This window comes from Triturus cristatus, chromosome 7 (genome assembly GCF_964204655.1).
Source record: "Triturus cristatus chromosome 7, aTriCri1.1, whole genome shotgun sequence".
Taxonomy (NCBI): Eukaryota; Metazoa; Chordata; class Amphibia; order Caudata; family Salamandridae; genus Triturus; species Triturus cristatus.
The window spans coordinates 1,349,892,071-1,349,919,384 of NC_140590.1; the positions used below are offsets into that span (position 1 = coordinate 1,349,892,071).

General features: G+C 43.9%; 1 protein-coding gene across 2 annotated transcripts in view; it reads right to left on the bottom strand.

Moving 5' to 3' along the window:
* Positions 1-25,626, bottom strand: part of TRPC4AP (transient receptor potential cation channel subfamily C member 4 associated protein) — a 749,627-nt gene extending 724,001 nt beyond the window's left edge. The window contains exon 1 of one of the 2 annotated variants that reach the window (XM_085619014.1): positions 25,399-25,626. In XM_085619014.1, coding sequence (XP_085475140.1) covers positions 25,399-25,497 — 99 coding nt within the window. In that variant the 5' untranslated portion in view covers positions 25,498-25,626. The remainder of the gene's footprint in view (positions 1-25,398) is intronic. The other variant, XM_085619013.1, reaches the window with a different exon arrangement.
* Positions 25,627-27,314: the final 1,688 nt, after the last annotated feature.

The window sequence follows — 27,314 nt, forward strand, 5'->3', positions numbered from 1 at the left end:
ATCATTAATTTCAATGCCCTTTTTGTGCTGCCTACATACACTTTTGTACAATTAGAGAGGTAGTAGATTACATAGCAACTGTTGCAATTAATGAATTCATATGATGTTTCTTCTGTGTATTATACTGAAATTCTTTGAGTTCGTTTTGTCTGTTGCTGCATATGATACAAGCACCACATGTGTAAAAGCCTTTTGGCTGTTGGGGCAACCAATTAGAACCTGTATTTGTACTACTCAGTGTTTTCAAATTTTTCATTATTTTATTTCTAATGGTTGGCCTCTCCTGTATGTTACCAAAGGTCTATCTGAAATAACATTCGTTAGTCCTGGCACACCCTTTTTCAATTCCTAATTCTTGTGTAAGATTGTATATATGCGATTGGCCTTGGATATAACATACAACTAAGATCACAATCAGTCTTTAGATTCCCTTTTGGGTTTTTGTACTAAAGTATCAGCTCTCTTCACATTTGATTCTTCTTTCTGCTTTTTTCTAAAACATGTTCAGGATATGCGCAACCACAGAGTCTGTTCTCAAGATCATCTAAGCATTTTGAAAGATCCTCATCCTTGCTGCAGTTTCTCCAAATTCTCATCCTTTCACCATACGGAATGCCAGTGTTAACAGACTTTGGATGTGCACTATCTGCTCTAAGTAGGTTGTTAGACGCAGTCTCCTTCCGAAACAGTTTGCTGTAGATTTTAGTCTCAAAGATTTACTGCTATGTATCCAAAAAGTCAATTTGGATTCTGTCATGACACAGTGGAATTTAGTTTCAAAGTATTGTCAATCAGATAATTAACATACTAAATTAGACTCTTACTGGTACCTCGCCAAATAATCAGTATTTCGTCAGGAAAATGACCCCCAAAATTTTAAATAGTCCATCCAAACGCCAGCTCGCTCTGGAAGACCAGGCATGCTTCCTCTCAAACCACCCCATGAAGAGGTTGGCATAGGAGGGAGCAAATCATGAACCCATGGCTGTACCTCTATTTTGGTGAAACCATTCACCCTGGAATAAGAAAACATTATTCTAAAGGATCAAATCACTCATTTCAAGAATCATATTGGAATGCTCCATGAGACTGGCATTTCTTTTAAATAAAAAATCTCAATGCTCTTTGTCCCAATTCGTTTTCAATGCATGTATATAATGCTACAACATCCACAGTGGCAAACCGTAACATTGAATCCCATTCTACATCCTGTAATTTGTTTGGTACATCCATAGTATCACAAAAGTACTAAGGCAGATTAATTACCAAAGGCTTGAGGAAGGAGTCAACATATTCAGATGTTCTGTTAGACTGTCTGTGCTGGAAATAATTGGCCTCCCAGGGGGGTTTATTTTGGACTTGCGTATTTTCGGTAGGATATATATAAAAAGGAAATCTAGGGCTTTGAACATCGAGATATCCAAAATCATGGTCATCAGTCAGTCCTGTTTCTTTCCATGAAAATAATTTACTAGCAGCAAGTCTAGTTTCCTCCATCTTTGGGATAGTAGACAGATTTTTGTAACTTTTAACGTCACTTAACTGTCTTCTTATTTCATTATCATAATCTTCTCACCGCAAGATCACAATATTTCCCCCTTTATCGGCCTCTCAAATTACAATGGAATTGTCAGTGCCCAAATCTGTTAATGCATGTTTTTCTAATGAGGTCAAACTGGACTACTTAATGTGTGTCTTTTTTGGGTTTCTTGTTTTCCAAACTATGCATCTCATCCAAGGTTTTTTGACAAAAAGGATCAATGGCTGTATATTGACTACCCTGTGGTGTAACCTTGGAAGGAGGCGCTAAACCAATAGTGCAACTGTAATCCATTTGAACATCCAGAATATATCCGGTAAATCGATTTTAACCTAAACTTCATCTGATAATGATAATAATAAATGTAGCATGGCGAGGTGGGGACATGTGAAACATTCTGCACATGGATCAACAGTGTCAACCCATACTTGCACTTTACCAGTACCATGTCGAAGCAAGAAAGTACCATTCCTAGACCCGCTCATTTCCCAAAGTGATGATGGATTGTCAACAACAATCAACAAAAAGGCCACAGACCACAAAAGTCTCCTACTTTACGGGAGCCCTCATCCCAAGGCACTTAGGGATAATCTTCCTTTTGGCCAGTTTCTTCGTTTAAGGAGCAATTATGATATACTCCCTGAGTATGATGTCCAAACTTAAGAACTTTGTACTAATCTGACCACCCAGGATTATCTGAAGAGAATAGTCAAATGGGCATATAAAAGGGCCAGAAATAATCATCGTGATGCCCTACTGGAGACACAGAATAAGGAGACACATAATCCACTTAACCCTGTGATGATTTTTACACCTTCATACAAAAAGATCCAGAAGATCACAAAAAACTGTGGTCAGTTCTCAAAAGTGGAACCCTTAACATCGCAGATCGTAGGTTTACATTCAAACGGATGCAAAATCTAAGATCTTTTGGTCCACCCATGTCCACTCAAAAGTAAGAAAACAAATCAAGAGACCCTCTGGGGACTACCTCCAATAAAAGGACACTTCCCATAAGGAAAGTGCACAGTATGCAAATTGACTAAAATGAGCAAAGAGATCAACCTGGGAGAAAACAAGAAATTGTATCTATATCATAACCTGTCCATGCTATCTTCAATATGTAGGTATGACCACCAGACCTATCAAAACAATCATCATAGAACACCGCAGCAACATCCGGTGTAAACGCATCACAACTAAGATGTCCACATATTTTGCAAACATCAACTATCCTCCAAATGACATTAGATGGACAATATTAGAGGCAAATGACCACTGGGACCAGCGGTCGATATTCACGAAAGAACAACGGTGGGTGTTCCATCTAAAAAGCTATATGCATGGAATAAATGACGACATCCCTTGGCTTGAATGCAATATTTAAAACTACATGGGATACTTCTTTAGGAAGTTAGAGCACATCTTCCCTTACTGTATTTCGCTTTTGCGCATCAACACAGAGTGGTACCATATGAACTTACTGACAATCACCACCTAGCCATATATCAGAGTGGGGAGAACACCATGATGCAAGAGGGAGAGAAACCCCTTATTCTACCTTTCATTTTTTGTCCAGTACATTTTTATCACTTTGGAGTCCTGGTGTGATCATGAGCATTCTCAATATATTATAACATGGCAGCCACTGGAGGCTCTGACCATCTAGGTTCAGATATCATAGCCATTCACTTTACTAGGGATAGTTTGACAATCATACAACACCAGAAAGTTTGGAGAGCTGACCCTCGTGACTACCATAGAACACCATTCATTATCAACGGAGAACAATGATTGAGATAAGATTCTCTCAACTACTTCAATATGATCACTACTACATGCTCCAACTACTATAGTCACTTCATAGCTTGACCATATACAACACCGGACATTAGGAGACCCGAGGTTCCAACCACTTCGGTCAGCAATTCATGTTGCTGGGAACAGTTGGACTATCGTGCAAAACCAGCATTACATGGAACACCGCTCAATATACATAGAGTATCATGATTGACAGGAGATCCCCCATAATGATTTCATTATGGCTATCACTGTATATACCCGACCAATGTAGTTATTTGGTAAAGATTATCCAAATATAACATCAGAAATTTCAGAGAGCCGATCACCCATCATTTCCTTAGAACATCACACATTGTTAACTGAGCTCCTTAATAATGAGATCCCTCTAACCGTTTCATGATGGCTGCTACTAGCACACGTCATCTCTGTAGAACATTCTTCACTGTAAACGGAGCCCCTCCAAGATGGCTGCTATCATGCGTCCGACCACTATGGTCTCACACGCACCAACACTTACTGACGCTGAAATAACTTCCGGGTCTCGGTCGCAGGAGAGCCTCGTTAACCGGGCTCTCTGTATTTAACCAAGCCCCTTTCAGCCATGCACTCCATCTACAGGCAGGCAGGACGAGTGGTATGTTACAGGCTGAAACAGCCCATGGAACTGTGAGTATGACACTGACCGGAGAAGAAAGTGACACGCGAGTACGCTACCGGTGAAACTATGCATCGATTACCTCCGCTCTCGATTGTATTTTTTTTATATTACAGAAACCACAATAATCTTGCGGTCCCCTGCCTTGACCCAAGGGACACTATGGCCTATGATTAGGGGTAAAAAATACAAATACCTCATGGGAGTCAGTAGTGACAACGCTTTTTTTTATCTGCAACAATGACAGTGTATGTTGTGTGTTCCTGTTTGTGTAGTTTTTTTTTTTTTTTAGTAACACTTGTTTTTACACAGTGTTAAAACTAATAATTTAAGCACTGGTGGCACTCACCAACAGAAGAGCTAACGTAGACCTCGTACAACACAGCATAGCACTGCATCATATGATAATTTGCAGAGGCCAGGCGTGCATCATATGTGCTGTCCACAAGAAAACATTGATTGTTTGGATATTTCAAGTCATTTCCCTATATCTTTCTTCTTTCTTCCAGGTTGGTTTATGGATTCGTACTGGGGTGAGCATGATACACATACCTAGGATCTATTGTATCACAAACCGGGATTGAGTAAAATAAGACTAGATACCCACCCTAATTCAGGATCGGGGAACACATTTTTCATCCTGAAGAAACGATAAGGATCCAGTACTGGACCAACACAGCGTGAAACATGTCGACATAAATAGTGAAACCTCGGTAGTTCACTACAACACATTCACGGAGTAGTGACGCATCCTAACCTTGTGCATACTACCGTATCTTAATTTTTAACCTTACCGAATGATCTCTGAATAAAATTTGATTTCCTTTAGGTAATTTTAGATCAAACGCTCCACTTTACATACTATACCCCACACACCGACATGCCCCGTCACTGCTGATACGAGAAAAGGTTTCCGATTAAAAAGCCCTCTCGCTGGGCCCGTAGGGCATTGCAGCGCCAGCCCCACGAGGAGGAAAACGACTGATATAGCATGACACCCACATGGGTGTGTGAGGTCAACACTTCCAAATAAGGAAGACCCCCCTAGAACCATTATATTCCAGCAGACCACTTCCTCACACTTATTCATAAACCTTTTCTATACCTTCCCTACTTAGGAACAAGTACCCACATTGATTATACAAAACAATGAATGTACATCAGATATTGTCAATTCAGATATTTTAATTTATCCATCAATGGTCAAATACACAATGTTTATCATTCATGGAAAAAAACTCTTCAATGTTATTCTTCTAGCAAATTTATAAAGAGCAGTCTCTAAATCTGTAAAATCACAGCTTTTATCAAGACAAAAAGAGAGGCCATGTTGTAATACAGTGAGTTTCAACTTATTCCAAATTCTATCAGACAAATTAATCACTTGCAAAATCTCATGATTTTCAGTTCCCCACTTGGAGGGAACCTGTAATTAGATTTATATTTTGTTCCTGTTCTGACTCCGGGTGCACATCCTTGTAATTTATGTGTTCCCCGCCCCCTCCTCAACAGATTGAGGGCGGGAGAGAGAAATGAACGGGAAGGATAGGATTTGATGTAATTGACTATGGGCTTGTATCAGTTTAACACAAGCTGCGATTGGTGGTTGGGGAATCAGCCCAAAGAAGAAACCACAGTATGAGCACATTACGAATAAATGGTTATATGACTGCGAGTTAAGAATGATATTGTTATATTTATGGGTCTGATAAACTGGCTATGTATTACTGCATAGAACGATTTATATTTGTTACGGTTCGAATGATCAATCGTAAGATTTATAAGATTTTAACATGATTGGAAATACAAGTCCACGCCGTAGGACACGTGACACAAGCCGTAGGGTATTGGAAGTCATTGATTTGTCCGAATAAGGAATGGACCAAAGAGAGTCACCTTGAAAGATTTAAATTTGTTTAGTTATATATACACACGTCTTAGTGAGTGCCGACCCCGGTCAGTCACGGCTGTTGTGCCCATTGCACGGAGGGCGGACACATCACCACGAATCTCTGCCTCACTTCTGCCCGCAATTGACTTCCGGTTGGGACGCGGTCTAGTCGTTCACCGGAATTAAGTTTAAAACGCCCGATGGTGCGGACGCGCAGCGGACTTAAGTAAGCCCTGCTGGCGCCTCGCTACGCTTAGCTGTTTTTTTGCATTTTTACTGATTATTCCTTGTGTAATGTTTCAGAGTAATGTTTTAATATTGCTGTGTCCGATTCATTGCTGCTAATTTTTTAAAAAGACCTTATTCTTACCGTTAGTGCTGTATACCTGCTGCCTAGATCTTAGTCTTAGTGAATGCCGACCCCGGTTCGTCACGGTTGCTGTGCCGATTGCACGAAGGGCGAACATATCACGAATCTCTGCCTCTCTTCCGCCCGCAATGGACTTCCGGTTGGGACGCGGTCTAGTCGTCCACCGGAATTAAGTTTAAATTGCCCGATGATGGCGCGCCTAAGGCAAGCTCGTCTGCGCCTGAACGGGACCAGGGGCCAGCCATCATGCCCCAATTTTTTCTTACTTTTCACAAGAATTAAAGCTTCTACACTCCTGTAACTACTTTTTCAATCCTCTTCCTAACACTAGACTAACTAAACAAGGAATCAGGGAAGCTAGGGCCTCCTTCCCAGAAATTACAATTTGCCCCATGCTACAATCATCACCCAAAGACAGACCAGAGAAACTGAACTTAAACCAACCATTTTTTACCTTATCACCCGCTCCTTGGTGAAACATCAGCTTGACATATTCAACCTCTTGGACTCAAGCCACCCTGACATCCTGTTTCTAACAGAAACTTAGCTGTCACAGAACTCAGCCCCAGACATTCTAGCAGCCCTCCCTACCGACTACTATTTCCTACAGGCAAAACGCACGTCAGGGAATGTAGGTGGGGTAGTAGCGGCTATTGTTTGCCAAGATTTAAAAATTACAAACTTAACCCCACTTGATCTACCTTCGTTAGACAATTTAGTCCTTAATCTGGTGTCAGTCTCAACCCTTTTAATCTGTGTGCTAATATATAGACCACCAAAGAATATGTCGGGCGTGGTTAACTTCTCAGCATGGCGGACGTGAGCTAGGAAAGCTCCGTGCCCGACCCTTTGCCTAATTATCCTGATAGATCGGGACTTCTTTGCGCTGGAAACACCGGCGAGTAGTAGCGGAGCAGGTACGGGACAAGCGGACCGCACATGAAGACTTCAGGCGGCCCCCTTCCGTGTGAAACAAGTCAGGTTGCTGCTGCTGTGCGGTAACCTCGGAGGAAAGTGCAGGCAGGAGCTCCGGAGCGCGGCCGGGCGCAGGGCCTCGTGGGGCTACATCGGAAGGAATTTCACCCTTTTTTCTTGTTGCCCGTCACGAACTGGAGGACTGGAGCGGGCCGAGACGGGTGCACGCGGCATACTACTGCGGTCACGGGTGAGCCGGATGGGGCCTGGCAGAACTGTAGAGTGGAGATGCTCCAAGATGGCGCCGGTGAGACGGAGACGGCGATAATAACAGGCAGCTGAGGCGTTGTGGGTCCGTGACTTCCGATCGGAGTGCATCACCTGACGCATATGGAGGCATGAACATGGAGGTGGGAGAGGGGCACTATGGTGAACTACGGGCATAGTGGAGAGCTGCGCTCTATGAGCTACGCCCTTCCCCCCCTTTGCAGACTTCGAGGTCCAGGAACTGCGTGGACCTTAGGCGGTGGAGGGGAGTAGATTGCACCACGCTGCTGGTAAGGAAACGTGTGGCATGAGAGACTGGATGCTGGGACCCATGGCTGCCTGGAGACTGATATAACGGCGAGAGGGCTCTGGAAACACGAGGTGGTGTGTGGAGCACAGGAGCCTGGAGGACTGCGAGGCTGGGGCCTTGCGAGTGGAAACAACCACCTAGAGGGTCTAGACATGTCAGGCTGCCAATAATATTGCACAAGCTTAGCAGATGAGACACTGCGCTGACTGAAGGGTGTACTGCTCTGAGAGTGTTACACCCTTACCCCTCGGTGGTATCAAGCCTCAGCCGCACGTGAGACCTGCGGGAAGTGTCTCTGTGTAAACTGTGACCCTGCTGTTTTGGGTCCTGGAGCTTTGTGGGGCCATGAGGGGACGCAGCTCTGGGGCTTAAGAGAGGGCGGAAATACACTGGCATGCTCCCCCGGCTGGGTGTGCGCTGTGCTAGCGGCCTCTGCAGAAGAAGTGCTGACGCCGGTGAAGTCTGAAAGGGATACGTGGGTAGAGTGGGAGGTCGCCTACGACTCCAGAGCAGACCCAGGGGACGCCGTGGAGCGGAACTATACAGGAGTCCTCCCCTCACGCATGTGTGTCCGGAATACTGGTGTTACCAATTATCTTTGAGATCGGAAGGCAGGGAGTCCAAGACCACAGACGGCACCCGGTGACATGGGGCGCAGTAAGGCAAAGCAACAGAACGCACATGCTGTGGCACCTACGGGTACAGCAATGTTGAGGGGCCGAACACAGGAATCGGATGTGGATGTGATCCCCCCCACAGATGAGGCGCAATCTGTGGACAAACTAGACCTTATATTGAAAGAAATAAGGGACTCGCGCTTGGCAATGGAGGTGCAGCTGGGATCCCTCTCTACTAGCTTCAATCTGTTAAAGGAGGACCACAAGAAATTGGCAGGAAAGGTGAAAAGCAATAAAATCGCCATCGATGACTTGATTCCTCAACAAACGGAGCAAACTGCTCAAATGGAACAGGTGTGGCGCCAGCTGGGAAGGCTCCAGGACAGGGTGGATGACGCGGAAGGGCGGTCCCGTAGGAACAATGTACGTATTCTGGGAATACCGGAGAAAAGTGAAGGGCGCAACCCCACGCAGTTCGTGGAGAAATGGCTAAAAGAACATGTGGCGAGGGAGGGGCTGTCGCCGCTGTACAGCGTGGAGAGAGCGCATAGAGTGCCGTCTAGGCCTCCTCAGCCTGGAGCACCCCCGAGACCCTTGATTGCCCGTATCCTGAACTATAAGGATCGCGACACGATTCTAAGAGCGGCACGTGAAAATGCTCCTATCCAATTTAAAAATAAAACAGTCTCCTTGTACCCGGACTTTACACTGGCGGTCCAGAAGGCCAGGGCCATGTTCCAGGAGGTTAAGAAGGAACTAAGAGCGCATGGCTTGAAGTATGCCTTACTCTTCCCGGCCAGGTTGAAGGTGATTCATGGGCAAAAGTCAATTTTTTTCGACAACCCGGAGGCGGCCGCGGACTGGCTCGAGATTATTTTCTCCCCCCCAGCCACGCAGGACTCCCTTCCACGGGGAGGCGCTGGGAGCTCTCCACCGCAACGGGATGCACTATTGGCTATGGAACACAGAGTGTCGAAACCTGGTATGTCTCCATCGCCGGAAGAGATTACAAGCAGCCAAAGGGATGCATTATTGGCGGCGGAACATGATGCCAGGTCTCGAGCTGTTTCTGCTAACTCGTCGGAGGGGGCAACGGCCCGTTCGGAATCCGAATCTAGTCTAACATTGTTCCCTTTAGTGACTCCACAAACAGCGGATGATCTCTGAACTGGTGAAGAGGTCCAGACAAAAGTGGTATCGTCTACTGTGCTGTCTAGTGATCTGTTCTGCTGCTGCTGTAATAAGTAGTCCTGTTCTATATATCATTGCGCAGAGGCGTAAAGGGTCAGTGATGGGGCGATGAAAGTATAATACATGACCAAAGTCAATGACAAATAACACTCTGGTGTTTGCCTCCCCCCCCCTTGGCGACTACACTGTGGTATGATTTTGGTAGATTTTTGGTTGAATGGTTAGTTATGGTTTGGTCCTCTGCTGTTCATAAGGGGACCCAAGTATTGGGGAGTTTTCTGGTGTTTGAGGGCTCAGCGTCAGTTAATATGTTACTGTCCAGATTCAGTGGTTCCTGGGGATCCGGGTGGCCACTTTATGCAGGGCCTGATGGCACACCATGATATTTATAATGGGTGTCACTCCTGGAATGTTCGGGGCCTTGGCTCCATCCAGAAACGACAGACTGCTCGCCCAATTGAATAGGCGGAAAGCGGATGTGGCGCTTCTACAAGAGACACACTTAAATCGGGATGAGGCAGTAAAGTTGAACAAGAAGTGGAGGGGGCAGTTATTTTTTACATCATATTCGGCTTTTGCTAGGGGGGCTGCGATATGGATTAGGAATGGAACGCCCTTTAAGCTACTAGAACAAAAGATTGATAAGGACGGAAGATATGTGTTGATACATGGGTTACTCGATGGGAAACACATTGTGCTGGGAAGTGTTTACACCCCGAACACGGAGCAGGACAGATTTTGGGAGGTTTTGAACACGCTGTTGGTTGACTGGGAGGGATATCCATGGGTGATAGGGGGCGATTTTAATGCGGTGTTAGATATTGAACTAGACAGGTCTCACCCACCACTGCATAACGCACCCAGTAAGAAACTTGCGGCGATACTGCGAAACTGGGCGCACAGCTGGGGGTTAATGGATGCGTGGAGGGACAAGCACCAGGGGGTTAGGGAATACTCGTTCTACTCCCAAATGCACAAATTATATACCCGAATTGACAGGATATTCTGCTCGGCCAGGTTGATGGACGCAGTTAGTGACACCACTCACTTAGGGAAAACATTATCGGATCATAATCCGGTGGAGATCACACTGCAGTGGGGCAAAATCCCGGCCATGGTACCGACATGGCGACTGCAACCGCAACTCCTAGAGGACTCAGTTTTCAGGACAACACTAGCTACAGCCATAGATACTTACTTCTCTGAAAATGCAAATACGGCTTCCTCCAGACAGATAGAATGGGACGCATTCAAGACTGTATTGAGAGGGGTGGCGATCAGTACAAGGGTGGGACTGAGGCATACCCTAATCACTCAGCTTACTGAAATAGAGAATACACTAGGGGGATTAGAACAGATGACTGCATTAGATGAGGCGCATAGGGCACGGCTGCAAGACGCCTACATACGTTATGCTGAACTACTGGAAGATCTAAGGCTAGTGGATAATAGGCTTAATGCGCAGAAGCAACATGCGGTAGCGGACAGAGCGGGACCGTTACTTGCTAGGATTATTAGGGATGCCCCACCGGTTATCCCCATACTGGAGATTAAAAACACGAAAGGTGACATGGTATGTACGCAACATGACATAAATGAGGCCTTTAGGGAGTATTATGAAACTTTATATACTAGACCAGAGGATGTGGGAGAAGTGGACTTGGACGTCTTTTTTGACGGACTACCTCTTCCCCAATTACTACAGGCACACAGGGAGGAGCTCCGACTCCCAGTGACCGCGATGGAAATCAAAAAAGCGATACATAGCTTGCCCCGGAATAAATTGCCTGGTGGGGATGGACTGCCCGTTGAATTTTATGCCGCGTTTGCCTATCTGTTGGTACCCCATCTACAGAGGCTATATCACTCGTCCTTAGAAGTGGGCACCCTTCCGCTTACCACACTGCAGGCTACGGTGGTTTCACTGTTAAAACCAGGGCGGGATAGCACGGACGTGGCAGGATATAGGCCCCTCTCCTTATTAAATGTAGATTATAAAATTCTGAGTAAAATACTGGCGGTTCGGATTTGTCAACACATACCACAGTTAATACACAACGACCAATGTGGGTTTGTCCCGGGAAGGAGCACAGCCCTGAATATAAAGAGGCTGCATCAGATAATGGCTCATACTCTCCAGCGAGCTGATGCAGTGGGTTGTGTCTCATTGGACATGTGCCAGGCCTTTGATTCCCTACACTGGGAATATATGTTTTATGCTCTACCTAGATACGGTATCCCTGAAGAATACATACAATGGGTAATGCTGTTGTATAAGGATCCTACGGCACGGGCACAAACGGGTATGCACATCTCGAGGCAATATGTGGTCGCAAGGGGCACCAGGCAGGGATGCCCGCTGTCGCCTCTGCTGTTTATTCTGGCATTAGAGCCCCTACTAATGAAACTGCGCGCTACCGCGGGTCATAGGGGAATAGAGTTGGGCCCCACCACACACATCGTATCTGCATATGCAGATGATCTAATACTATATTTCAGGGACTTGGATAATGAGTGTGAACCCGTGCCTTCGATCTTTACCGCATTCCAAAAGCTGTCTGGACTGTCTATTAATGCAAATAAATCCTATGTCTATTATTTTACGGACGCAACGCGTACTGGTACACGGGTGTTCGGGGACTGGTCGTTCCAGATCGCGCCTGGCACTTTCAGGTACCTAGGAATCAATATATATAGGGAAACGGCGGATCTTCTAGAGGGTAATCTGGGCCGTGCCATCACCTCGCTGCGTTCACACGTAAAATTCTGGGTCACGTTGCCCTTATCTGTGGCAGGCAACGTAGCCATTGCCAAAATGGTGGTGCTCCCTAGACTGTTGTATATTTTCACCAATCTACCCATAATGGTACCATCTAAGATGTTTAAATTGCTCTCCTCCATGCTGATTGAACTGATCTGGGGTAGGGGCAGGCGGCGTATAGGGATGACAAAACTGTACCTAGATACTAAACAAGGGGGAATGGGAGTCCCTGATCTGAAAGCCTACTGCTATGCGAGTCAACTGCAATGGCTCGCCTATTGGCTGGCAGAGCGAAACTTGCAGGAAATAGACATGACACATTCCGACTGGCGAAGAGGTGCAGTACACACACTTCTGTTGCCTAATAGCAAAATCCCAACGTTGGCACCACATCTTTTGAAAATTGCGTTACGCTATTGGAGACATTCCATTCGATATATCGAGATGTCGCCCCCGTATGCCCCCACTATACCTCTGCTGGGGATCCCCACTCAGACGGGCAGGACTACCATGAGGAAGATAGGAGCATGGGAAGAAGTGGGCGTAACCACGGTGGGTGATTTCTTTAAGGAGGGTACCATGATGCCACATGATGGGTTCGTACGGGAACATGGAGCGTCTGACACACTGTTCCTTTTGCATGCAAGTCTATCTCATTACATCCGTACTACATGGGCACCTCGGGGGGTAGAACCAGCCACGCATGCATTGATCACAATGCAGCATTTGATGGGTAATGGTCGACATCTTACTAGGTGGCTATTTCAAAGGCATACGCACAGTGGCAGCGGTGGCCCTTCAGACTCTGCGTGACAAGTGGGAAACGGACATAGGTCGGCTGCTTAGTGACAAGGAGTGGGCTGTGATGGTGGAATATCCCAGGAAGGTGTGAAGAAACCCGAAATTTAAGTACTTACAACTCATGCTCCTACATAGAGCCTATTTGACACCGCGCAGGTTGAAAACCATGTTCCCAGACTCATCAGATGTGTGCCCGCGTTGTCAACTACAGGCAGCGGATTTGCTACACATGCTGTGGAGCTGTTCGCGATTACGACACTACTGGGTGACAGTCTGTGGGATACTGACAAGTATAGCTCCAGTGAGGAATAATGACAGCCTGGAATACTGTCTGTTGGGGCTGGGCCCCGGAGGGAAGAAAGGTAGTCCGGTAACCAAATTTAATAACTTGGCGCTCATTCTGGCCAAACGTAATATTACAATGAAATGGAAAGCTACTAGACCACTGGCATTGAAGGACTGGTATGACGAGCTGTTTAAGTGGGGCAGGGCTGAGGGCGCAGAATTGAAAAGGGAAGAACAGCGCGGATTGCGTAGGATGCCTATATCCATGGAATGGAATTTGTTGATGGAGGAGCTTGGCTCTTTGGACATGCTAGAATACTGTCCCTAGTGTGTATGCTGAGGAGGCTTGAGTTGGGGGGCAGCAACTGGAGGGAGCCGGACCTCTGAGACATGCACAGGGGGGTTGCTGGAGGCCAGCATACTAATGAATGTATATAACAAAGAGACAATGCGCTGAATTGGACTATGTATACGATTGTACAATCTTTCATCTGCTGAGCCTGCGGGGGGAGGGAGTGGAAGGGGAAGTTAGTAAGATTTAGTTGTTTTGTTTAAAATTCTTATGATAAGCTATATGTTGATACAGTGCTTACTGAGCAGAATACCATGTTCCAGGATGTCTCCTGTCAGAGCTCCATGAAAATTAGTTATGGATAACTGGGGATGTTTTCTCTTCATATCGTAACAAACTGAACGCAGGAATGATAATGGGTATGTTTCCAGGTAAACAAGTGACAAGTTGTGACAAAGGTTGTATGATAATAATTTCACCATAGTATGATTTGCACCACTATGTCATGATCGTGCGGAATACTTAACCCAACGATGTACTGTATTACAATCTTCCAATAAAAATGTGTTATACACCAAAGAATATGTCCTCGTTTCCTTATTCTTTAGCGGAACAGTTGGCCCGGCTAATTACTAACCATGCAAAAATGTTGCCGATTGGTGATTTTAATTACTGGGCCAATGACACACAAGGCGGACCCCATGCCAGAGAAATGAATCTTCTTCTTACTGGGTTAAACCTTAGTCAGCAAATAACTACGGCTACACATAATAAGGGACTCAAGTTGGACCAGGTGTGGACAGCTAATATTATAGTATCCACATTGATGGTCTCTCCCTGCATTTGGTCGGATCACTTCTTAATTCAGTTTACTATTAATGATATTGCCATAGTAAAACCCCAAAGTCTATAAAGACTATAGTAGCTAGGAACTGGAACAATATTAATAGATCCCATTTCCATGCCACCTTAGCAAATGCAGTTCCTATCCATCAGACGTCTATTAATTCAAGTGAGAAAAATCTCACTGCATGGCTCACAGTGGCCAGCAATGAACATGCGCCACTAAGAACAATTTGATCAGCAAGACGCCACGAGGTACAAAGATGGTTTTCTCCTGACCTACAAAGCCAAAAATTAGCACTTCGTCAATCCAAAAGGAAATGGAAAACTAGTTACTCCTTAGACAAGCATTGGCTTAGCCAATAGGTCTCGCCTTTGGGACTTAGTAAGTGTTTAGCCATGCAACAGTTAATGTTGTTGCAGTAAGGATATTGTGCTGCATAACTAAATACTTATAAGGTCCCAAAGGCGAGACCTATTGGCTATGCCAATGCTTGTTTCATTACTGCTTGCCCATTAAAATAGATTAAGGAGCAGAAGGGGTGGAGTCTAGCGGGAATACAAAAAAAAGTCAGCTGGGTGCACTTTGATGAAGTGATGTGTATTGTGAAATGAATGCCTTGATGCCAGTTACTTTAAATAAATAAAAAACACAAAAACCTGAACCTAGGGAGCACATTGAGTGAAAGTTAATGACACCAAAAAAAATTTTCCCCCATCTCCTCTCGACTTGGCTGCTGCCAGTGCTTCGTAATTGGACTCCTGCATAGAGTAAAGGTGTGGAGTGGAAACTGTGTAGGCTTTCTAACCAATTAACTATGCGACAGCTGTGGTTAGGGGGAACATTAAATTCGCCTTTTGCCAGGTGTACTTTGCTATTCACTGAGACAGAAATTAGAAGCATATGATTTAATACTGCAGAAAACTAACAGCGGCAAATCAGAATAGAACTGAGCTGTCAAACTGAGAGGCTCGTGCGAGTAGCAGAAGCAGTCAGTGTTTATGGGACACCGAGAGATCAGGGTTTAAAATCCAAAAAACATCCTTCCCTGTGATGCCAGTCCTACACTCATTTAGCAAGTGTTGTTTGTACAGGTTTTGCAGGTACTGGCCTAAGTCACAAGAGGGACATTTAACGAGCGTATACTGAATTAGCTTGGGCGAGCTTTCCGGTGAGGTTATTAAAGTATTGGGGAGGCTGGAGACCGCCATTGCTGGAGGCGCGTTTACGAGGCTGTACCGGGTGCGTGGGGAGTTAGTCTTGGCCAATCTCCTATTGTGGGTCAGGCGGTACAACCATCACCGTGCTGCGTTTAACAAACAGATGCGCCTACACATGCGACATTTAAAGTGTAGCTACACGTCCACAAATCTTCATATAACTCACTCGCCCTCCAGACATCCCTTGAAAGCCTCGCAATAAGGGGAGAATTGGGCTGCACGTGGGCCGCTTTAAGGATTGGGTAAATATCTCCAGGTGTGCACAGAGGAGCAGAGCAACCAAACTCTTGTGGTAACATTGAGCTGGCTGGCACTGCCGCTTGGGCACAGGATCAGGCCTCTCTCTGCGGGGTGTAGGCAGGCATTTTAGGCAGGTCACTGTGGCCGCGAGAGAGTGGTCACCTGTATCACTTTGCACGAGGAAGGTGAGATATGCCACTGTGTCTGCATGAGCGTAGTCAATTGTGATACTGCGAGTGCACGAGCATAATTGTGCCTCTGAACCTGGTGAGGTTAATGAGATGTGTCACTGTGCTGGCACGAACGGGGTAAGCTGGGATTTTGTGCCTGCACAAGGGTGGTGTCCTGTGTAACAGTGTCTGCGCGATAAGGTAGCGCTGTAATACTGTGCTCTCTGTGCCACGGTGTTTGCGCGAAGGTGGTGAACGGTGCCAGTGTGCCTGCTGGAGAACGATTGTGCCACTGACTGTGGGAAGAGTATGCAGGGAGCACACAGTGGTGAATGGCAAGAGATGCATGCATGGTACTCAAGTTGTACAGAATGTATGCATACGATTTATGCGTTGGGCTGACGCGAGGGTGATCGGGCACACTATCGTTTGAAAAGATTGAGGAGTCATTCGAGCAGAGAAGTAAACGGCGCATAGAACACTTGAAGTATGTAAACATGCTGTTATTAAATAAAGTATCACGTGAAAACAGTTAGTGAAAAACGCTCACCTGACAACTCTGCCGGTTCTAAAGACAAACAGATTAAAACACGCTTACCCGTATAGAAGAACAGAGCATCCCTCATCTGACTAACGCGCTAGGAGATTTCCAATGTAACCGGAACTAATGAAGCTCGCTAGAGTTTTGAATAGTGCTGCACATAGAAAGAGGACTAACCGTTTATGACCAGATCGTGCACCATGTTTGAAGAAATGTGTTTACGAATACGTGTATACAACATGCTGCAACATTGACTGTCAACTTTAATAATAGCGTTTAACCTGCTGATGTTATGGAAACCGATATTATGTGACAAGGCTATGACTTGACTATTAAAACATAACTCAGTTGTAGAAAAACTGTGCGACACCAACCTTGATCTAGGTACCGTAGCAAAGTGATCACACTGAATTCAGATGACCGGTTGAACAAGCATTGGCCGCGCGGCCGTGAAAGTGATCGCACGCTGTAAGGGTGCCCGCGAGCGATGCGCTTAATGAGGGAGAGAGTGGAAATCCAGATGGCGAGAGAGGAAATCCAGATGGCGAGAGAGGAAAGCCAGATGGCGCCTGTGCGCGTAACCGCACGCGTAACCGCACGCTTTAGGCCATACAAAAAGCCTGTGGTCAGATTTTTGAAGCCCACTAACTAAAAGTCTCGCCAGAGCAGCGCATGCACTGGCTCAGACAAGACCTAATAAAAAAAGAGAGCTATTTGATCCAATTGAAAGAGTCCCAAAAAATCAATTTCCTCAGCCAAGGCTGTTTATTTATCCTCAAAAATCCGTGCTCTCTTGAACTGTTCTCAGCAATAGACAGTCAGACCTTTTTGGACCTTCTGAGTGAAGTCAGGATCGCCTACGGACAGTTGCCCGCCCCATATTTTAAAAGAAGTTTTAACTATTTTCCCCGGACCCGCCTTGGCTCTCCTTAATGACTCTTTAGCACAGGGCTGTGTCCCAAGAGCTTTTAAAGAAGCAACAGTTGTCCCCCTGCTAAAAAAAAAAACAGGTGCAGACCCTGGGAACTTGACTATCGGCCTATTTCCCTGCTCCCTTATTTGGCCAAAATATTGGAACCTCATGTGGCCGAATGTCTCTGCACTTTCATTGAGCAGTCGGACTATCTTGATCCTAACCAAACAGTGTTCCGCCCAGCCCATTCTACCGAGGCAGTAATACTCACAGTAATGGACAGGCTTCGAAAGGAAGCCGATAAGGGCTCTCCCCATGCCTTGGTGCTGCTGGATCTGTCAGCGGCATTTGCCACGGTTGACCATGGTATCCTGATCAACAGTGTTAGGACGGCCGGTCTTAAGGGGATGGCGTCCAGCTGGGTTGAGTCATTTCGTGAGGAACGTACTCAGTCAGTGCGTCTCTCCCAGTTCTCTGCACCTAAAATGGTAACGACATGTGGAGTACTGCAGGGCTCCTCATTGTCCCCTTATTTAGTCAATCTTTTCCTTCTTCCCTTACTTCAATCCCTGAAAAATAGGAAGAAAATGATCAGCTAATAGGATATGTGCTGTGTAATCTGGAGGCGGTTCCTGAATGGAATTCTAAATTGTAATAACTCTGAAAACTTTTAATGTTAACCGAGCACGCCCAGTAACTGTGAAGGACGGGCTGCTATGGACTGAAACTAGTAGTTCTCTATCCTGTTAGACTCATAACTACTTTACCTATTTCTGCATTTTTAATGATGTGAATTCTTGCAAAATGCTTTTAATAGTGGGTCTCACAGTCCATCTGGCACCGTATTCATACTTCTCTTAGTCCCGCTTATAGGCATTTTTAACTATATATATATTAATTTACTTAAGGGACATTTTAGTTATCTGTGCAGAAAGCTTGCTTTTTTAGACATCAGGGTAACAAACAATTGCTGTTTAGTCACTTTTTATCTAACATAGATTAGTGTTTGGTACCCCAATTAAAATCTCTAGGAAGGAAAGTTAAGAAAGCAAAGGGTATGTAGTGTGAAGAGTTGAGGTTGTATTTGTTGTATGACATACCCGCTTTTTATCTATTTACCTTTTAAATCGTTATGTACTTTTAACTGTGTGATTTTGTTTATGGTTTTAATTGACTAATAAACTAAATTTAAAAAAAAATAGCCTGAAGACCATACTTGGATTCAGTTTATCAACCAAAATGGGATTGATGGATGAATGGTTTAAATTGTCAGAATTGTAATGGGCAAATGAACACAGATCGTTTGCTCGTGATTTTACAACTCTGACAATGCAAGTGAGTGTATGGCAGAGCTCTTGTCATTTTGGGGATTAGTAATTATAGACTTGCATTACGGGAAAGTTGGATTAAATTAGCGTAGAGGGGTTCCATTATAAACAAAAAAGGTTTTTGGATTCCTGATTAATTGTCTGGGTAAAAGTGGTTGAAAATTTAAAAAGAGAAGCTTACTTAAAATTTTTGTCAGGCAGATTTATGAAGGCGGTGGACCCTGGAGCACGGAATTGATTGTCTATTATTGTGTTACATGTTGTAATGTAGCTGCTCTGCTTTTGTTCTAACCCTGATGAAGTCTATGGCTCACAGCCTTATAGACGAAACACGTGTTGGCATGTTTTGTGGCTTGGACAGTTGTTATGAAGATTGAAATACAGATGTATGCTTAAAGACCTCGGAATAAAAGCAAGAAGAAATCACTAAGGACTGAGATTTGGACTTTAAATGTGCTTTACTTCAGTGTTTTTGCTCAGGTTGTCGATTGGTAAATATTGGAATCCATGTGGACCTAGGTCTACAATTTTTACAACGTGGGGTGGTCATTGTACGATAGTCTTGAGCACTTACACTTGTTGGAATATTTGAACCGCATATCGCCTGTACATTAACCTGCGTGGACTACCCCTACTGCCTCTTTGTTGTTAAGTTGAATGTCTATTAGGACTTTGGCTTTTAATACAATGATGGGGGTTGACAACCAGAGTTGAATACATAAACCATCGGTGTTTTGAATGACATAATTTTATGGTTTGGAGGAACCACTTGAAAACGGTCCACACATTGGTCCTACATTACGTCCGGTGATAGGCACAGGACATCTTTTAACATCACAAGTTTGTATTTTATATGCCGCTAGTAGAATACATCTGATATTTGCATATTGGTGATTTTAATTACTCCGTATTGTAGATCATACCACAGGGTACTTACTACACCACTCTACACATTGGAATTGGAACTTTCATGGGGCACCGTTCACCTTTTATTTCTCATACATGAAGACACCATGCTTTTTTGAAGCATAAGTTCAAGTCAGTGGCCTTTAATTCTCAGTAATTGAGCAAGTTTGATCTGTGTTAATATCTGTTAATTGAGAGTGTTGACAAGCAATGTGAAATCGGTCATAAAGAGATTGCTATATGCAATTATATGGCTAAAATATGAATACATTTAAAATGAAGACAAACCAGTTGTATTTTTTAAAACTAGAATGTATTTAGGTAGGGAGTCTTGTGTTTATAAACATTGTGAGGTACGGTTGATTTGGTATAGTGTAAATAATGTAATGTATGTATATAAAAGACATATAGGCTTATTTGTGTTTTCAAATTTTACAGCCTTAATGAAGTCCTGGTGGACGAAACGCATTGGCTGGGATGATGTGCATATGTAATAGTTCAATCAAGTGGATTGAAAACAGACAAACAAGACTCCCTGATGAATATCATTTGATGGGATTGATTGATGTGCCTTATTGTACTTGGAATCAAGTTATATATATAGAAATAATATGCTACTTTTCACTTTTGTTCATTAGTTTGTGTATTATCTGTGATTTCTAAGCAAAGGGGTCACGAAAAGTAGAGCATAGAGCAGGGATGTGGAATTCCTGTAGCCCGACGTCCAGGACATATTGTTTGGGGTCAAGAGCAACAAGTTTTCATGTGTGTTTTGTCCTTGGGACAAGTAGGTCCAACCACCTGCAGCACAAACCCTTTGGCTGCCAGTTTGCAGTACCACATCATGGATCAGGGAAGGGCACTATCTGAAGTTAAGGTAATATTTTTGTCCATATGCTTATGCTGTTCAAACTTGTATTTATGGTTCATTAATTGAAAGCCTTTATTATTAGGGTGAGCGCTCTAAGTAAATGTTGTAAGCTCTGACAGCACTACTGACAGTGGTTCGTTCCAGTATAAAAATGTGTACACACATTTTCAAAGTTTAGCAAGAGGCTATGTATAATGCTCCCATAATGCTCTCTGATTTGATGCAAATATTTTCAGAAGCTTAAAAGCAATATTGGCGATTCTTTGCTTTCAAAATAAAATGTTCATTAAAAAAAATGAAAGAGGGAAAAAAACATTTAGCTAAACTACTGTAAAATTTCTGCTACCATTTCTTTGCACCATCATTAAGTAACGTGTTGATGCATGCTAGTATTTTCCAAAAACATTCATAATGGAAAATCATTGTAACCAGTTTCAATAAGATTATGGGAAACAAAAATAAACAAGCATTGGCAAAGCCAGTAGGTCTTAAATTGATGGTCAGATTTTTAGTTTTGTCAATGTGTGAATTGTTTTGGCATGGTTTTTGTAAAACCTTATTGGTGTGGGAGCTGCCGGGCCCCTCACTATTATAACAAATATTGTCAAAATAAAAAAAAGTTTTTCGTTTCAAAAAGTACACATGCCACAGTAGTTACTGGCACTGAACAAAACTACTTTGTGTGCCGATATGCTCCTTGTGAAAGAGCAGAATGCTGTCATTCACAGTGGAGCCAGCTGATACAGAGAGAGAAAGAGAGAGAATTTTAATAAACGCACAAGGTCATAGTCAACAAAAAACCAAATTAGGGGCCCAATTATTAAAGAAACACTCAAAAGTGCACCCATGGTTTATGTCCTTGCATTAAGTGCAGCTATACGGCTTTCGTGAATTCCCAAGAATTTACATAAGCAGGACAAGAAATAGTACTCCTACGCAACTTTGTGAACTGCATTTTAGCATGAACAAATATGGATATGTAGATTTGCTCAAGCGAAAATCTGAGCGTTTGCAAGTTCACTTTCCCTCCAACCATTTACTTCCCCAACTCTCGAAGAAGGTTTACATCTTCCATTGTCAGGAGTACATTTCCAACATTTGTCAGTATGTGAAAAGATTAGAGAAGAGTTGGTGAAAACCCTTAAAAAATATGCAAGTTAGTAGGTTTGCACTGACTCAAAGGGGCATTCCAACCATGGAACTATTGCTTACCAACATCTTCAGCCCCAGTATGTAGATCGGCTGAAACATGGCAACAAAAGGGGATTGCAAGTATTTAAACACTACTACGGAATGACCCTTGCATAATCAGAGAAGCTGTATCAGAGCTCCTATATAAGGAGATTGCTGCCATATTTTGTCACCGCACTACATGGCACCAAAGGGATAAGTGAATTTTTAAAAGGACTAGTAGATTTATGAAGCAACCTGCCCTACTGACAAGTAGATATTTTATTAAATTTCACACGCCTGTAGAGAATTGATACATAGACTAGAAATGTATACTAGTGCGACACTGAATGGCCCACACTGCTAATATTTGTATTTTGATAGGATCAAGTTACCTTTAAAATGACGTTTTTACTCTGTCCCTGGATGTTATCCCCATTAACAACCTGTGGGTATCCCTGCCACAAAGTGCCAGGACCAAAACCTGTTTCTATAGCTCTTTCAATAGATTGTTGTGCGCGCTAGCACCACATGAATATGACTCTTTACATCGCAGATTTTACTCCGCGATGCATTCACAACGCGGTCGTTACAACGACCGCGTTGTCACAACTCACTGCCATTACAACGCAAGTCTTTGCAACAACTTGCGCTAGATGGCGCGCTGGACTTAGGAATAGTATGATTTACTATTCCAACTCCAGTGTGTGCAACACTAGGGGAAGTGTTGGAATAGTAAATCTAACTATTCCTTAGTCTAGAGCGCCATCTAGCGCAAATTGTTGTAACGACTTGCGTAGTAATGGCAGTGCGTTGTAACAATGCGGTAACAACCGCGTTGGGTTTGCACGCGGTGTAAAATCCCCGATAGAAACGTTGTTTCTGGCACCACATACACATGCTTAAGTCACATGCAGTACAACCATCAAAGTCTGTTGCTTTGGAGTTGCTAGACCTTTCTGCAGAAATCAAGACAGTCTCTCTCTTTCCCCCATTCGTTTGACTGGGCTGACCAAAGGGGAGGTTTGTGGGCCTACCCTGAAGTGGTGTCAATCTTACTTAAAGGGCAGATGCCAGGCAGTGTTTCTCTCACCTTTTCAATCACAATTTATTGGACTGAATATAGGGGCCCCACAGAGGTCGGCCCTCAGCCACACCATTTTTAAAATGTATATCCTCCCTCTGGAAACGATTATCAAATTTTTGTGACATAAATTGTATGGACTATACAGATGATACTCAACTAGTAATCTCAACCGTCAAGTCTGCCTGTTTTCTTCCATCGCTCTTTGTATACTGTTACCACCTGATTAGAGGAGAATGCTCTGAAATTTAACACAGATAAAGCAGAGGTTCTTACGTTCAACTAAATAGACCTTGGAGTGCCTTTTCTGTGAATTTTGCACCACCGTCTCGAACTACTGCACCCCGTCCAGCTGAGGTGGTACATAATCTATAATTTTATTTAGATAGGAATGTATCCCTTTCTTCACAGGTAAATCAAATTTATGCCAACTGCTTTTTCTTCCTGCAGGTTTTATGCAAATCTTGCTACTACTTTTTAATTTGTGTGTCCGATGCTGGTCCATGCAACTACCTTAAGTCGACTGGACTATTGCATTTCTCATTTTTAGTGTTCCCCACCTAGACTTCTATCTAGACTCAAGCATATACAACTTTCTGCTGCCAAATTAGCTCTTCTTCAGCCTAGCTTTTCCTCTGCTTTTGCTGCTCCGGGTTCATTGCACAGGCTTCCATTTTCAAAGACGATCTGTTTTAGTCCCTTTGTTGCATTCATGGAGCCTTCTATAAAACCGATCCTATCTCCAAAATAAATGTATATTCTATCTACCCTCTCGAAACGTAAGGTCCACTGATATCTCTTTATTGGTGATCCCTAGGTGTAAGCATGCATGCCTGAGAGGCAGATCTGTTACTGTTACAGCTCGTAAGGAATGGAACAGTCTTTCAGTTCCCATAGGCAAGATTGAAGAACTTTTGTGAAAAGCATTAAAATGTGACTTTTCCCGCAATAGCTTATCTTGACATTTTGTGTCGTTACCCCCTCTCCCCCAGGGCCGGGACACATATATAGGTAACAGAGCACTTCATAAACTCAATACCATAAAATCCATGCCCTCGTAAGTTACATTATAGTTTTAAAAACAGCAGGGGGGGGTGAGTCAGAAGGTTGTTGATAACAGGAATGGGTCTACAGCCTATGAATCACTTAAAAAAACAGCAAGGTAGCTTTAGCATACATTGCAACAAAGTTTTGCAAAACCTCTTGGTCAAATTTTGCACTGATTCAGGAAGAAGTCACTAGAATGTTGTGTTAGACCAGCATGCATCTCTGACAGGTGCATACCTAAGGAATGACACCTCTGATGGTATGGATCCTAGCACCAGAAAACGAATGTACCAATGGGTAAGCATGATGTGCCTCTGGCAATATTATCCCTAGCAGCTATTTAGCCAGCATCTTTAACCCCAAAGGTTTAAAATAATTCAATAATGATAAGGTTATACATTTACAAAGAAAATGAAAACACATGCGATACCCTTTCATACAAACATTCGGATTAATTGGAATGACACTACTATACTAACCAATTACTCAAAATCATGGTTCACACGCACACCCTCCTAGCCAGTCCTGGACAACATGCTAAAGATGTTAGCTACTGGTTATATAACTAAAGGTGAAACAAGGGAAGAAATATAATTCAGTTCCCCAACACCATGTGCCAAAGTACCTATAATGTAACAAAAACATAGTAGTATGTAAAAAAACAGTGGAAATTGTTATCACAATAACAGTGACGATGACAATTCAAGTGACTCTAAACATCACTGATAATTACACTATTAATGTACCATGCTGCCAATGAGCACAAAAGTGGCAAACTTTACAGGTGGCGAATCCTGTGGTCACCGGATCCGAATGTTTAAGAATCTCAACAAAGACCTTTCCTATTTATTTGTCCTCTCCAACGTACTAGAAAATGCACAAATGCGTCTCTAATAAATGTTACTAATAACAGCCGCCAATTATTAATTTACAAAAAACCACTTCTTAATGCATTTAATAAAGCAATCAAACTATTCGTAATTACCGAGAGAATTATGCTGACAAATAGCATGAACAGTTATGAAAACGGAACTATTAGAAACACTAGAAATAATAAGCACAAAAACAATGCCTAAAGAACGGGCAAATCGTTAAAGCCTAATAATACTACATTGTTGGTAACGAATAACACAATTACAACAACCACAAAAGTGAAAGAAGAGCGATAATGTTGACACTGAACACTTGTTCAATCAATGTCTTTCTATGGTTGCCATTCCTTGCGTCTCGATCTTCTACCCACAGTCATTAAGGGGTCAGTGGAACTCTTCTTCCTGGTTCCGCAGTGCAGGTTCAGTTCGGCCTAGCCCAGTTGACATCCCTGGTCTCCCTTGGCCCACTTATCCCAATTGGCCCAGCTTCTTACCTGCGCTCCTCGGGTCAGCCCACGACCCGTAACCTGCCCGCGCCTAATCTGTGCAACGACGTTGTGAGTGAGGCGACCTCGGTCGGAGGCGGTGGCCATTGTGCCCCTGGTAGAGCTGCGCGGAGCAAAGCAGCCAGGGGCAGCCAAGAGCAGGGACAAGCAGACAGACAGCACTCAGCAGCGATAGGCAGGCAGCGCACACCGAGGCCGTACACAAACCGGAGACACGTACCAGCACGTACTAGCGTCAGAGGGTAGGGGTGGCATCATGGGAAATGTAGTATTAGACGAAGACTCAAACTACGTGCGATACACGAGACCCCGCTAGAGAATATTGCTCATTTATTTATTTCATGCATTTTTATATAGCGCGGACTTTGCCCGAAGGTGTCAGAGCGCTGTACAATAGAACCAGTTACGTTACATGAGAGAAATGTTACAAAATAGAACGTTACAATAATAAACGGGAGACTAGAAGAGGTAGGGTAAAACCATAGAAAGCAATAACACAATATCAAACACAGCAAGCAAGGGTGGGGAACGTACAAGAAAATATTACAAATTTACAATGATGAACGCACTTCCTAGAGGGGTCTGAGAATGAGGGTATTAGTTCTGAAAGTGTCTTTGGAAGAGAAGAGATTTGAGGTCAGCTTTGCAGATCTGGATGGAGGTGGTGGCACGGAGCAATGGCAGAAGCGAGTTCCATATTCTCACCGCATTACCTGAGAACGATTGAGCCATCAATCTTTCCCTTTTGAAGGAGGGGGGCTCAAGCAGAAACTTTTCCGCATTCTGAGGTCTCGAGCCTCCAGACATTTTCAGTTTGTCGCTAGGTAACGAGGGGAGGAAGTGTGAAAAGCTTTGTGGGTGATGCAGGCAGTTTTGTAAATAAATCTTGCCTCGATGGGAAGCCATCAAAGAGAAGACAGGATAGGAGTGATGTGGTCACTTTGTTTGGACCCTGAAATAAAGCGATCTGCTGAATGGAGGACGGATTTGAGCGGGGAGAGGTGAGATTTGGGAAGGCCAGTCAGAAGAGAATTGCAGTAATCCAGTCTAGAGAGAACTAGCGATTGGACCAATGTTTGTAGGTCTTTCTCCGGGAAGAACCGACGAATCCCCTCAGAAGGTGCAGCTGGTAACATGCGTTCTTAGCAATGGAGTTGATGTGGGAGATTAGGTTGAGTCTTTTGTCAAGTATGACACCTAGGGATTTAGTGCTGTCGACAATGATGGGTTTATTGTTGAGTACATTCAGCTGATCCATCCAAGATTGAACAGGAGGAGAGTAGAGAGAAGTAGATAGTAGGAGGAATTCAGTTTGGAAGGAATGAGAATGAGTTGGTGAACAAACATCCAGTTGTGAATAGAGTTGAGAGTAGAGTTGAGTAGTGAGAGATCGTGTGCGGAAGACACCTTGAGGTAGATGTGAGTGTCATCCGCATAGACATGGTAGTGGATCCCAGCTTTACTTAGGAGGTTCCCTAATGGTTCCAGATAGAGATTAAACAAAGTGGGTGCAAGGATAGAACCTTGAGGGACGCCTTGACCTACCACCAATGGAGACGAAAAACTGTTCGCTATCTTGATCATATGGATCTGTCCAAGAGGAATGAGGCAACCCATTTAAGCACTGTGCCTTCCACGCACATTCTCTGTTGAAGAGTGTTAAGGAAGGTGTTGTGATTAACAGTGTCAAAGGCTGTAGAGAGGTCAAGAAGAATCAGAAGGCACAATTCCCCAGAATCAAGTATATGCAGCGCATCATCAATCACTTGCAGCAGGGCTGTTTCAGTGCTGCAATTTTGAATGAAGCCAGACTGGAACACGTCAAGGAGATTATTGTCCATAATATGTAGGGAAAGCTGTTTCACAACACATTTTTCTGTGATTTTCAAAAGAAAAGGGAGGTT